Below are 14516 nucleotides of genomic sequence, written 5' to 3'. Positions count from 1 at the left end.
TGCATCAAGTTCTGTTCTGCATCACTCCATTCATTAAACCAGTTAGATCTTTGTTACAGATCGACTGTACATACAACAATCTAAAGTAAAATAACTATTTTTTTATTGTACTGATTCCCATAGGAACATATTTAACAAATGAAGCTAAAGGAGCTGAAGATGCACCTGATGCTGACACAGCCATTATCAATGCAGAAGGAAGCCAAGTCAATGCAGAGGAGAAAAAGGAGTATTTCATTTAGATGGAGACCTAGATTCTCTGAGTTTTACTTATCAGGCTGACTGCTGGGGAAAACTGGCTATCATCTTTCAGAATTCATTTCTGCCATCTTCCGCAAACTTTATTAACATACATACTGCTATAAATAGTCAGTTTATGCCAACAATCAGTTGTTGACAGCATCATTCTTTCTTTACAGTACCATCCACAATGCAGGACATTTCTTATTGCCTAAAATTCATTACATACATTAACATACAGTGCTTGAATATACAGCCTTAACAATGTTAATCTTCATCTTAAATCATGCTATTGAGTTTTCTACATTTTTAAATGTTATATAGCTTTCTTCTTTTCCAGTTTTCTTTTATCATGGTCCCTATCAATATGTCACTGGATGATTTTCATAACAAATACTATTCAATAAGGACATAATGTACTTACATAAAACATTAAATCTAAGATTAGAGGTTTACAAAGAATGTTTTATACATGTCTATAATTCAAAGGCAACCTGTTTTTGAAACATATGCCCTAGGAACCACAAACTGAAAACATCATAATATAGTTTCTTGTATGCTTGGATTTGCTGGAAAAGGAGTATCAATACATTGTTAAAAATGGTACCTTGATACTAATTCCATGCTTGGGTGGTAATTACATCATACTGTATTATCTATACAGATTCTGTAGAGTTAGAGTATTGTAGCTTCATTCTGAAACAAATTTATTCAGCCCTTTTACTGCTTTTTGGGATCACAAGATTAGATATGTTTCTGCAATTTCGGTTTTAATAATTTATTTGCTTCATATGGACTCACCTGCCTATTCAGATATGTAGTGTTCATGGGGCACAATTGCAAAGCATTTTCCTATCTGTATATAGTGCATATAATAAAACCAATTAAACATTATTTGATACATATTTAACTTTTTTGGCTATAGCTAATTCAGTCACAAGTAAGCATTTTTAATGTCCATTATATCCCTTTAGATATGACTTAAATCAATATTCTGAATAGATAACATGTATTAGTAATTTTTGTCTGTATGTCCTAGCACTGTTCAGCAACAAACTTTTCTAGTTCTTGTTAATTTTTATTTGTTATACAATGGAAGCACAATGTTATATGGAAAGGTAGTTTTAAGCTAACAACCAGTGCACAGCCTCAGGTTTTGAATTACAACCACATTTGATTAATATCCTTAACAAATACTGTTATGTTGCTAAATTCTCAATTTTTAATTTGGCAGTTCCAGAGCTGCTTATCTATGTTGGGTTGCCAAAAAAAAAAAAAGAAAAGAAAAGAAAAAAAAGTTAAATGATATATGTTTTGTGTATACGGTAAATGGACTAATTCTTTATATTAAATTCCTGTCTATGCATTTTGTGGGGTACAAACTTATGTCACAGTGAATGATAGAGAATTTCTGCCAGTGCTTTTAGCTCTGTGGTGAAAGTCTCTCTTAAAGTCTCATGTTCTTAAATATGACAACAAAACACTATAAGCCCAATGGCTTATTTCCTCTTCCACTGAAATAAAAATGGTGCCAGATCAACACTTGGTAGTGATTCCATGCTGGAAAATGAAAATCTGTATTGTTGGAAGTTCATCTCCCTCTCCCAAGCGTTGCACCTTTGAAAAATAATATTTCTATATGGTTGCTATACTTGTGAAGTCTAAAAGCATGACGGCTTATTGTAAAGGATTATCTCTTGGGATTTATTTTTTGTGGGGGCAAGGGAGGGAGAATCTGAACACATCATCATGTATTAAGATAAAATGGAAGACAAAGGTGCTGTGTCAGATTATTTATCAGAAGAGTATAAGCCTGTTAAGGAGAATATTATAGTATTTTTTTGTTTGTTTTCTTTCTTTCTTTTTGTTGAAACATTTATCTTGTTAATTTCTAAGAAAAAGAGGGTGATGTTGATCAAGCAGCACTTTTTCAAAATATACAGAACATAAATAATATGATGTGGTTGAGTGTTAACATAATAAATCATATACAGTATGCCATTTTAAAGAAATAAGTCTGCATTGATGTGATTGCATGCTTGTTTTTACAGTTCACTCCATACCATCTGTGAAAAAAATGCAATAATATGTTAATATAGTATGGTAGTTTGAGAGAACCAGGTAGGTGCTACTAGACACATTGAAACTAGTATAGGTTTTCAAGATATTCATGTCTTTCAAAGCATACGCTTTTAAAAGGTTGGCAAAGGAAATCATTTAGTTTAGTACCAGAACAGAAAGGTTCTTGTCACAACAGTAAGTTGCATTAACAGCATTACAATACTGTATATCTCAGTCTGATTAGGGAGCCAAAAAATCACTTAAGCATGTGAGAAGTTCCACCTAATTCAATGGAACTACTCATATATACTTAAAAAGTTAAGTGTTTTGCTGGATCAGGGCCTTATTCACTGAAGTGGAACTGTTCATCAATGCTGCTTTTACATCTTTATACATTCTATCTAAACTGCACTTTGCTTGAATTGTAGAATTGTTGCTTAAATCATTACTTACCATGATGTCAAGTGACACCTTCAAATGTTAGAGCATCTTTAGATGTAACCACTCCAAGCCAACTTGTCAGTGTAGTGTAAAACCAGCATTGAAACATTGCAAAACCAGAAATAAATTGGACCATTAAATTACATTGGTTGGTTTTTAGTTAAAACTCTTAGTGTGCTCATTTTCAATAGATTTCTGATTTTCCACTGTCTTGCATCTTGTGATTTCATTTACATTTGTGCGAAGTGGGTGTAAAAACACTGCAACCAGTATACATGAATTGAGAATTCTGATTAGGTAGTTCTTTACATCCATCTACATCCACATGTTCAAATGACTTCACTGGGTGTAAGATAACAAATACAGTGCCAGGCCTTTTGTAAACAACATCATGGCTCACTTAGAACTAAGTATAGTATTCAACAGGTAAAAACACATTGTCTGTCTCCTTTATACAAAAAGATCCCATTCAGAAATACTGAATCCATTACAGTCTCAAGAAATCTGATAAATGTGTAAAATGAAAGCTCCGAATGGGAACCATGTTAGTTAGAATGTTAGTATAACACCCACACCTACAAATACATGCAATGTAATTTACTCAAGACAAGGTAGCTAATTACTGGCAGTTTACAATGTCGATTGATTATTTTTAACTTTCAAATGTGGAACAATGTTTTTTTTTTTTTGATGCTTTGAGAACATAATCATTAAACAGGCATGTGGCATCACAGGCAAATGGGTGCATCTTTCCATTCTGTTTAGTGTCATCAGAGAATCCAAGAAGCAGTTTAAGGAACCTGATATTTAAGTTGAGGCTAAGAATTTAATCTGGAACACTTAAAAATGTCTTCACATTTCTTGCACTGAGACTTCCTCTATAAAGAATACATGAAGAAAACCAACTTTTCTAAATAATACATGGAAGTTAATGTGTATTTTCATTATAGCATAGTATATATAACTATCTCAATGAAAAGAAAGGACAGGATCATCTGTAATTATGTAATTCAACTGATTGTAAACAGCACTGAAGTTACCATGTATGCACATGTACAGTAGCTATTTTGACAGTTACAGTGTGGTTACATGTACTTCCATGTAACACAGCAGTTATAGTGTAATTTAGTGCCACTTATTGTAAAGTGTTACCAAAAGGAAAATGGAACTCTTACCTTTACTAATCTGTTCAAACTAATGGTAAATATATTAAATTAACACCATGAATCTGACATTCCATTTCTTTAATAAGGAGGTGATATAAAACTTCATGTTCACCCCACAGCTTTCCCCACCACCTAACTAGATTACTGCAAATGTCCAATCTCCTCACTCTTAGGAAATGGTAATCTGTGATGAACATACCAAAAAAAAAATCAAAAAAAAAAAAAATCAGCTACTTCAATTGAATCAGCTGCTAACAGAAACACCTGAGTAATGCTTTTTATTAAGTGGCACAAAGTACACACTAAAAACTATGCAAAAATATAGGTAACTACAGTGTACTTACATGTAAGTATCTTGTACTTTCTGTGTATGGATATTGGAAACCCATGTAATTATAATATGCATTTTGATTATTTTAAAAGAGGGGAACAAAAACCCTAGCAGTGAAAATAATTAACTTTAAAGTACGCACGTGCAATAGTCATGCTTAATGCAATATGCTTAATTCTTCTACTTCCAATGATACTTAATTTATAATAACGCATCTCTGTCCTCCCACCCCCCTAGCTCTGTCTCCTCTCTAGTACTATTTAGGTCCTATTAGACTCCATTGAAACACTTTTAGAACAAAGTAAGAATTCAACTCTGCTAATGGCTTCATTACCAGCATACTGCAAGTTTGGCAACCCTGCTCGGAAATCTCTTTTTGACTCAACAGAACAACGTTTTTCTTTTTTCCTTCTTGGGGGAGTCTAGCAAGCTAAGATACTGAAATGTATTGCCATATGCCCTGTTTTTTTTTTAGCTTGAACAGCAGAGAGAAAGAAATGGAGAACTGCATTATCCTGACCTCTATTTTGTTGAACCACCTCACCTGGAATTTTCACTATTTCATTCACAATACAGTACTGTCAGGTAATCTTACATTGTGAGTACAAACTGCTTCTGTCAAAGTACAGAGGAAGCCTTTAGTGATAAAGTTAACTTTTTCTAAACATGAAATTTTATCACTGACCTTTTTCTTCTTGTTATTTTCTGTCATACCCTTCCAAAAAGTAAATCACTGAAAGTAGTGAGAACATGAAATAAAAAAAGAAGAAAATGAATATGTTAAATGTAATATTGTAAAGCTTAAGTGAGTGCCATTTCCTATATCGCTCCATGCTTGCATATAATATTATGATTATAGACATTTAACAACTCCAGTTAGATGAAATGTAGGAATTGAAAACATGGGGTTAAACTGTTAAGCTACCTCTCATGTTAAATACTGGCTATGAAGTGTCTTTATACATTTTAAAAATATTGCAAAGTCTTAGATTTAGCCTCTAAAATGGATAATTTTTAAGTTTTTCTGTTGACACTGAAAACAACTTCGTTGCATTCATGGCTCTTTATCTAATTTCCTCTATCCAACAACCCCAATTTTTACTATCTTCTGTTATAGGTAGTCCCACTGGGTAATACTGTAGATCAGAGGTCTCAAACTCAATTTACCTTATTGCCAGTGCCAGTCCTCAAATCCTCCCAACGGGCCAATAATATCACTGAAGATGGTCTTCAGAAAAGAAAACCTTTATATTGTATTTTTTATTTTGAATTTCTTAGAAATAATAAAACTGTCATACAACTGTATACAATTTTTCACCTGCCAGAGAGTTTTTAGTGTTTGCCAGACACTTGGCAGTGCTTCAGTTCTGTCAGTTTGTTGATGCTTGGCCTCAGTGACTGAGCAGTTGAAGCCGTCAGGATTGTAGCAAGGTGTGCATCAGATAGTTGTGTTCGGTATTTTGACTTGTTTATATTCATTGTGGAAAAAAGTGATGCTGCCTCCATGGCTGACTCTGCCCGGCGACTAGTGATCATATCTCTGTCCCTCTCCCTCAGCCAATGGGAGCTGTGGGGGGCGGCACCTGCAGTAAACATTACGGGCAGCATGGCTGCAGGAGTCTGTCCTCTGTGGGCCACAGTAGGGAGGTTCTCGGGCTGGGACTTTCAGACCCCTGCTGTAGATACTGGGCCACATCCTCAGCTGCTATATTTCAGCTTAGCGCTGTTTCATTTAGTTTAGGCTGATTTACATTGGCTGAAGATGCATCCCATAATGTTTAAAAACACACTGTTACACCATACCAATATCTATTAAATATGGAGAAGAACATTATACAATTCAACTGTAACACAATTACTTTCGCTAACAAAGAACGTAGGTTTGTAATGTCAATTCTAAAACCATATATGCAAGTTTTTGCATTACATCAGTAATATGCATGCTATCAAGATATTCTAACTTGTCATTTATTTAAACTTAATATCTCCAATATACATTTACAATACAAATATTCAATCCAGTAGAATCTAGTGCAAAAAAAATCAAAGAAATGTGTCAATATGGCAGAGATTATTTCTGAAACTTTTCAACACCAGGATTCCCTACATGATTGTTCTAGGAGGGCCTGATTTAACTACCAATCAAGTCAAAGGGAGTCATCTGACAGACTGTAAGGGAAGTTAGCTCAGACCCACAATGCTATTCAAGTATCACACCAACATACTGCATTTGGAGCAACTCAGAAGGATGATGGTGGGAGAGGGGGAAGAGGTGTGTGCAAACCTGGTTTTATGCCATTCCAATCCATGGCCCTTCTAACCTACCCCTATTGCCATTGAGCCTCCAAGGGGGCTGTTCCCATTAGCTAGGAATTGCCAGCGGCCAGCCCTGCCCATGTTGCTGGGCAAAGCCCTTTGCACCGAGGTCAAAAAGGGAAATGGTGTAGGAGCTGATATGGCTCTAGAGCACCTGGGGATTCCATAGCACAATGAAAAGCCCTCAAGTAGCTGGTTAAACCAGCTTCATCGCTTGTGTTTGTTGTCAAGGATCTGTCCTTCTCCCCCATCTTTTGTGTGTAAGTGACTTAAGGCTCTGCTGTGTTAAAAGGAGCAATTGCTGAGGTGGAAGAAAGACTCTCCTTTCCAATGAATGCTTTATGTTATTGCAAAGGAAAAGTGAAAGAATTTTTTAAAGATTTCAGGTGCAAAAGCTTAACCTGCCAAGGGTCAGCACTTAAGCACTTTCCCTGTATCCAGGGGTCAACCCAGCTGTGTTTCCTATATATGCACTGGTCTCTCATCTCAGCATAAACTACTTACAGTCTTATCCTGTCCTTATGCACAGTGCTGAAAATTGCTGATTTTGTTTTCTTTTACATTACTAGCTTTTCTTTTTTCTTTCTTCTTGTTTTACATGAAAATTATTAGAGGGTTTTCATACTAAATACCCCCCCCCCCCCGTTTTTAAGGTAAGTTCTGTTTTATAAATATTTATGTGGCTCAAAAGAGGAGAAAAATGTATGATATTTGGATCGAACTATTGTTCCCTTCCCCTTCCTTTCTGCAGTATATTGGATAATGGTAGTTAACACACAAGTGAGAATATTAAGTCCTCATTTAAGTGTAACTAGATTTTCCCATATCCCTATGTAATGTACACATACAGACACACAGACAGACAGACAGACACACAAACAAACGCATCCTTAAAATCACCTGCTTTTATGTACTGATTACAGCTAAACAGTGAACAAAGTATTTGAGATTTGGTCTCACGGACTACTGGATTCATACATAACTCACTCTCAAAATTCTTAATGCACCATTTCTATTGAGTTCAACAGGATTTAGCTCAAGTCCTTAATCTAAATGTTTGAGCTGATCTTAAATTCTTTTTTTAAGGGCTCCAACTCCATTCCCTGCGCATCCTTTACTATTAGCATAAATATTTTATAACAAAATATTTTCAGTATTGCAGGAAAGTTTGCTAGAATACAAAAGGAGAAATTTGTGAAAAGATATCAGCTATTTCCATTGATATTATATGTAACAGTAATCTCATAGAACTACAATGTGTTATGCTATTAGACTTGCAATTCACTGCATTTGGAAGGATAAATTTCTAAGAATAAATATAAACATCATGCTGTAAGTAAAATCCAATGGAATTAAGCATATTGCACCGACGATGGAAATTCAGCTACTGCATCTAATTTTCTCAACAATTGTAAGTGAACAAAATGCATATTGTAATGTTAGGTACATGACACTTGCATGTTGCTATGCCTATATACTTACAGAGTATTCAATGTGTACTTAGTGGCGCTTAAGAAATGTCATGTACAGTTCTTATAAACATTCTTACAGGGTTCCCATTTGCACTTCATCTTTCAGTAAAGTCTTGTCAGAAAAATGTCTGATGAATATTATTGAAAAAAAATAAAATTTCAATTTTAGTTATCTGTTGGACATTACTGAATTGTCTATTCTTTTAATACATTTTCTGATGCTTGCCAATTTGGCAGTGAAATTGACTTAGGTAGCTGTTCAGACAGACTGTTCACAGACCTGGTTTTTTTCCCCTTTCTTAAGCAGAGAACTACTGAATTTACTATACTATACATCAAAATACTGTTGCTGATATTACAGAACAATTATTTTAAGAAAGACTCAGTGACACACTAGTATTGTACACATTATATCAAGCAGGACACAAAATCCCATAATTTTGTATAACCTTTTATAGTCTATATACCATGAATTAATACACATTATCCAGATCCTTTTCACTAACCACAGAAGGAGAATAACTTTTGGATATTATCCTCCCACTAGGTGATACTCATCCCTGGTTGGAAGTCAAGCAGAAAGTGCATGCAGCATTTAAGAAGCATATGAGCCTTCAAAAATAGTCTTTTGTAGGATTTTAAGCAGTGTATAGGCCTTGTGCTGGCCCTCTGCAAAAAAAGTGATAGGACTCATGCAAGGCCGTCCACACCACATATACCCCAATCTGGAAGAGTACAGGGCAGGGAAGCCATATATGAGTCTCCATGGTGCCACAGCATATTGGTCAGCAATGCAGCCAGGCCAGAGGAGAGACCACAGGATCCATATTTATGGAAGCCACAAGTCACAGCTCCAGAGAGGGGATGCAGATAATACTGCTCCCCAGGAAATCTCTATGCCATTAAACATCCCCTGATGACAGAATCCGTCCATGACTCTTCTGGTCAAAACCCAGCACAGATTGCAGCCTCAAATTCCACTGAAGTCAAAGGTCATTTCATCTGAGTAAGATGAAACTCATAATATTATTGTGCAGTATATACAATTGCTGCATTGACAAATTGGTATTTATAAGAATGTTGGGTCGTTGTATTTTGGAGTTAATTGGGTGTTTACACCATCGTCTACTGTACTTCATTTTTTAAGAATTACATAAGAACATAGGAATGGCCATACTAGGTCAGACCAAAGGTCCATCTAGCCCAGTATCCTGTCTTCTGACAGTGGCCAACGCCAGGTGCCCCAGAGGGAAGGAACAGAACAGGCAGTCATCAAGTGATCCATTCGTTGTTGCCCATTTTGAGCTTCTGGCAAACAGAATTCTGACTTATTTTACTATTTCTGTTTATGAAACAAAACTAACTTACCTTAAGTCATGGGAAATGTGCAAATACAATATAAAACTGGAATAAACCAATCATTGCATGGTATTCCAAGTGACATTATGGCCATATATGCCCAAAAGTAATGACCAGAATATTAGCTGAAAACCTATAGTGCAGGGGTCGGCAAACTCTGGCCCGCAGCTCGCCAGGGTAAGCACCCTGGTGAGCCGGGCCAGTTTGTTTACCTGCCGCATCGGCAGGTTCGGCCGATCGTGGCTCCCACTGGCCACGGTTCGCCATCCCAGGCCAATACGGGTGGTGGGAAGCCGCAGCCAGCATACCCCTCAGCCCGCGGCACTTCCTGCCACCCTATTGGCCTGGGACGGCAAACCATGGCCAGTAGTAGCCGTGATTTATGAACCCAAAGTTGCCCATAGCATAACTGCAGACAGTCTTTTCTTATAATATAAAATATAACCTGTACACTGAGCAACTAAACCTGGAAAGTTGCCATCAATGTTTTCTTAATTCTAACTCCTCATATTTTGTATACATATATTAGAAAATGAACAAAAAACCTCTGCATGGTTAGGAAGCAGTATGATATATGTAATTAAGTAGAACTTAAATTACATTTTGTGAAAACGTATTTGCTGTTAAATTTCTTATTTTTCATTTACTTTGTACAACTATTTTTTCTTTGACTCATGTATAGTCTTCTTCATGGGATTTATTATGTTGGAGGTTGAGAAAAGTGGGGACCCAGAAGGCAGTGAAATTAAGATTTCAGTGTGTCATAACATTTGCCATCCACATTTGCATGTACCTCAGGAATGTGTCCCAATAAAAAACAGTCACAATCAAAAAGTCTTACAAAGGTGCTTGAAGTTATATTCCTGAGGGAATTCTGCACCTAAAAAATTCTGTGCACAATATTTTAAAATTCTGCAAATCTTATTTGTCAAAATAACACAATACAATCACGCCAGTTACAATTATTTTGTTAACTTATTTCAAAATACCTGTCAGCATGAATGTCTGTAACAAGACGGACAACAAAAAAAGATTCAGGAAATGTTTTTCTGACAAATAGATTCCTTACTAGGTGTGGTAATACAGACCTTTGAGGAGTAAATCATTTAAACTACAATGCAGAATTGTATTTCTCACATCCCTCAGAAGCAGGGCAAAGGCTTAGGAGTGTCAAGGGTAACAGAGGAGCTGAGGGCAAGGGAAGTAATTGCTGGACAGGAACCTGGAGGGTTGTTGGGTATGGGTGGGAAAAGTATGGAACAGGTTTTCTTTGCGGGGGAGGAAAGGATTGTTAAGCAGTTGGGGTACCTCCCCCACTCAAACCCGGGCTGACCCCTAGCCTCTCCCATTCAGTCAGGCACATCTGTGCCTGTCCCAGGTTGACTCTGTTGTCCCCTCCTCCCCCTGTCCTCATGTGTCCCTGCCCACATCCATTCAGCCCCTGGTTCAGTGCTGTCACCCCAATTGCTCCTGTGTGCCCCACCCAGTCTATCCTCCCCACTAGCTCTTCTAAACCCCAGTCTGTGTGTCCCCCAGAAGCCTTATATGCTCTGTGATGTCCAATCTCCCCCACACCCATATCCCATGCTTCATCACCTGGCCCCACAGGCAAGGTGCTGTGAAGAAATTAGCCTCTCCTCCTGCCTCTCTGTGGCTGGCTGCTCTGGGCCTGAGCCTGCTGCCCTCTCTTCTGGTGCCACAGCATCCCCTGGTGGGTGAAAGATGTACCTGAAGCATCTTTTTGGCAAAATCTATTTTCTGAAAGGAGGAGGGGAAAAATCTGAGCGTGCTCAGTGGTGCAAAATCCCCCAGGAGTAAAGTTATGCAAGTGTGGAAGTCTTTGCAGGATTAGGGCCTTAATTTCTATCTTGGAGGACCTTCAAGAATGGGCTCTGAACTTTTCAGTGATGGTTACAATACCTTATATTTTTACTGCACAAATATTTAAACTTTACAAAAGATAATGTGCCTTTAGCTTTTGTTGCAACAGGCCTTTCCTCTACTGAGAAATGGTGGTTCTTCCAGAGGATTTTTTTTGAAAGATGGCACCAGTTATCTTTTCTTAGTGCACGGACTAGCCTTGTTTAGAAAAGACTGCAAGGCTTTACAGATTCCGTATTTTCTGTTTGTAACAAGTATCAATAATTTTCATATACTGCCAAAACAAAGTGTCCTGGCTATTGTTCAAAATGAGCTGAAATTACAGCTATATGGCCTCAAAGGGACAAATGATGCCAGCATAGACAGTACTTTGTAGGACTCAGGACTAGACATGTCCAGTTTGGACCCAGACATGTAGTATAAGATTTGAGATTTTTTCTCTTATGTTTACTCCTAAGATGCTTGGAGGACCTACCAATGGTAAATATTGCCAGAAACAACAATTCAAAGGCTTCCAGTGAGAGTAACAGCTGGGAGTTGTTTTCACGCAAACAGTAGCCCACCTGTGGTAACATAACCAAGCATGCTCATTCCCATAACTTCTCCAAAATGTACGTTTTTAGCTGTAGGTCAATCAAAGGTGGCAGAACCCATATCTCCCACTCCTCAACAATCCCTACTGAAGTTGTTTTTAATAATCTTACAGGCTCGCCCTCTGTACCATTGGACCAATTTTGACAGAAAATTATTTAAAAGGGCTATTGCCTTAATTTTATTAAAAATCCTCCTCCCTTCATCTCTCCTGATACTTTGCAAATGGTCCCACAAGTACAAATTTTGCAGAAATCCAAAGCCTTGAGCCAAAACATTGTCTGCTTAATCTAGAGGAACGTACAGCAGAGTATTAGGAAGTAAAGAGCTTTTATTATCATTAACTTTTAGTGCTGGAATAATTTTCGTAGTGATTCTTAACAATTCTATCATTACTCACCATGAGAAATGAGACTATTTTCACATCAGCATGCAGAGATTCAGAAAGTCAGTTGATGGAAAAAGATTACCCAGAAATACTCTCAGGTAGTGAAAGATAGTCAACCTTCAAGGTATCTTGACCTTCTGTATGCCTTTCACTATGTTGGCAGTGCCCTGATTGCTACCTATCCAGGGCAGCCTCCAGGACCCGTAAGCAGAGAGGATAAGTAGCTTGATACAAGAGTTTCGGACTGTAGTGAAACTTGGATCTGAATCTCCTTTGGAGCTTGCTAGTTATACTCTCATCTCCCAGATGAACTGGCATAAAGGAGGAACGAACAATCTCACATGCATATTCTTTTACTAGAAGGGATATTTCTCAGCCTCTCATCTCTCTTCGATCAGTAACTGAGGGTAAAAGTTGTTCATTCCTACCATCAGTACCATAAGAAAGACCTTTGCAACCAAATTTGAATCCCTGCTGAATGGTGGATAATGGTTACACTAAATGCTTTGACATTATTCTCTTAAACATAGTGAGAAAAGACAATAGCTAAGGGATGTGCTGAGATTGCTCAGAAGGAACATTGTAAACGATCTCTTAATTTTAAAAGAATGCACAAACTATTTGCCCCCTCAGGCCATTCCATTAATGGGCATATTCACCTCCTATATAAAGAGAAAGAAAATGTCACCTTGAGAGAAGAAAGGCAGTTGGTTTAAAAAAAAGCTGAATAGCTTCTACTAGTTCCAACTAATTTGTTCCTATCTGCCTTCCTTATCTTCCCCTCAATTGAAGGCATTTTTGGATGGCTTCTATGTGTAACCCTTTTGCCCCTCTGAGTTGGCAGCAACAAGGGCCGGGTTCAGTATCCAGGGGTTCTGTTTCAATAACACAATGCATAACCGACTCGAGCCCCCACCCAGTGACCTGGGACACTTACATATCACACCCCCCAGGTACCTCTAGGAGGCAACACTTCCCCTCTCGCAAGCATGGAGTCTGAGTGTAGCAAAATCCTTTTAATAAAGGAAGGAAACAATGCGGCATCCCATTGGAGAAACACCACAAACAGGATTATAACACAACCATAAGCAAAAACCCACCGCCAAGTACTTTTGGCAATGTCCTTCCCCCCTTAGGGTCTTAAGCCCAATCACCCCAAAGTCCAACAACCCAAAAGTCTCTGGTCAGTGCCACTCCAGAATTCAAACGTTTATCTGCAGAGTTTTACCCCCCTCAGCCTGGGTGGAAATGGGTGGGAGGAGTCCACACAAGGTGTTAAGGGGCACCTTACATGGGCCACGGCCAACTGCTCCGCCTCTCCGTGGAATTCTGCTGCAGTCTTCACCACAACCAGCTCCACTACACCAGCTGTGCCACTCCTCCAGCCGTCCCTGCAAACCACTTCACTCCGCTCACTGTTCCATGGGCTGCTCCAACATGCTGCAAACTGCTCCGTTCTGACAGCCGCTTAACGATAAGTCTTCAGGCTCCCCTACTAGTTAACACAGCACTCAGTGATTTCAGCTCTTAGTCGGGGAGCCCTGGTGCTGGTGCACCATTGGCCAAACATGAATTCAGCTCAGCAGTCTCTAGATAGACTCCTAATGGAATCAAAATTAGCTCTACTCTTTTACAGCGGAGAAAGGAGGATGTGTAATTGGTGTTCCAGGCTCTCAAAAGGGGTCCATACTATCAGGTACACACACCAGTCCCCAACCTCTCTCCATTCACTGGGTTTTGGAACCCATATCCCTTGTCTAGCAAGTGTCACTTAATTTATATTGAGACATCTCTGTCTCGTAGTTCCTCATTCACATAATCAGGTGGCAATACTTTATTTATCCTGCCCCAATAACAAAGAAATTGGGGATCCCAGAGCTGTCAAAATAACCATCCCAGGCTGCCTTGGGCTATGCTGGGCGTGCCCATGCAAATATCTGAGATTTTCTTGAAATTCTTTCCACACTTCCCATAATTCACCACCAGATGTCAGGGTAGAGCTCATCCTGACTGCTTACATATGCATTAAAAGTCTTTATGCTCACCCCAATTAATCATAATATGACCAGTGCAGTAGCCACAACACACAGAAAATAACTGAGGAGAATAGGAATTTTGTTACTATCATCTATGACAGGAGGATGGAAGGAACTGGATACTAAAGAATGCAGTTGGAGAAAAGACAGCCTGGGTGCCTATGGCCCTGTGAGACCTGAGCTTTAAAGCCAGATTTTTTAAAGGTAGTTAGGTATCTAGTGATGAAGATAGGT

The 14516-nt window shown here is 38.3% G+C and overlaps 1 protein-coding gene across 4 annotated transcripts in view; it reads left to right on the top strand.

The window, feature by feature from the left end:
* CADM2 (cell adhesion molecule 2) overlaps window positions 1-8213 on the top strand; it is a 1084078-nt gene extending 1075865 nt beyond the window's left edge. For all 4 annotated transcript variants that reach the window (XM_050959378.1, XM_050959357.1, XM_050959368.1 and 1 more), the window contains one exon: window positions 124-8213. In XM_050959378.1, coding sequence (XP_050815335.1) covers window positions 124-242 — 119 coding nt within the window. In that variant the 3' untranslated portion in view covers window positions 243-8213. The remainder of the gene's footprint in view (window positions 1-123) is intronic.
* The last annotated feature ends 6303 nt before the right edge of the window (window positions 8214-14516 follow it).

Source organism: Gopherus flavomarginatus, chromosome 1 (genome assembly GCF_025201925.1).
Source record: "Gopherus flavomarginatus isolate rGopFla2 chromosome 1, rGopFla2.mat.asm, whole genome shotgun sequence".
In the NCBI taxonomy this organism is placed as follows: domain Eukaryota; kingdom Metazoa; phylum Chordata; order Testudines; family Testudinidae; genus Gopherus; species Gopherus flavomarginatus.
This window is presented reverse-complemented; position numbering and strand designations above follow the sequence as displayed.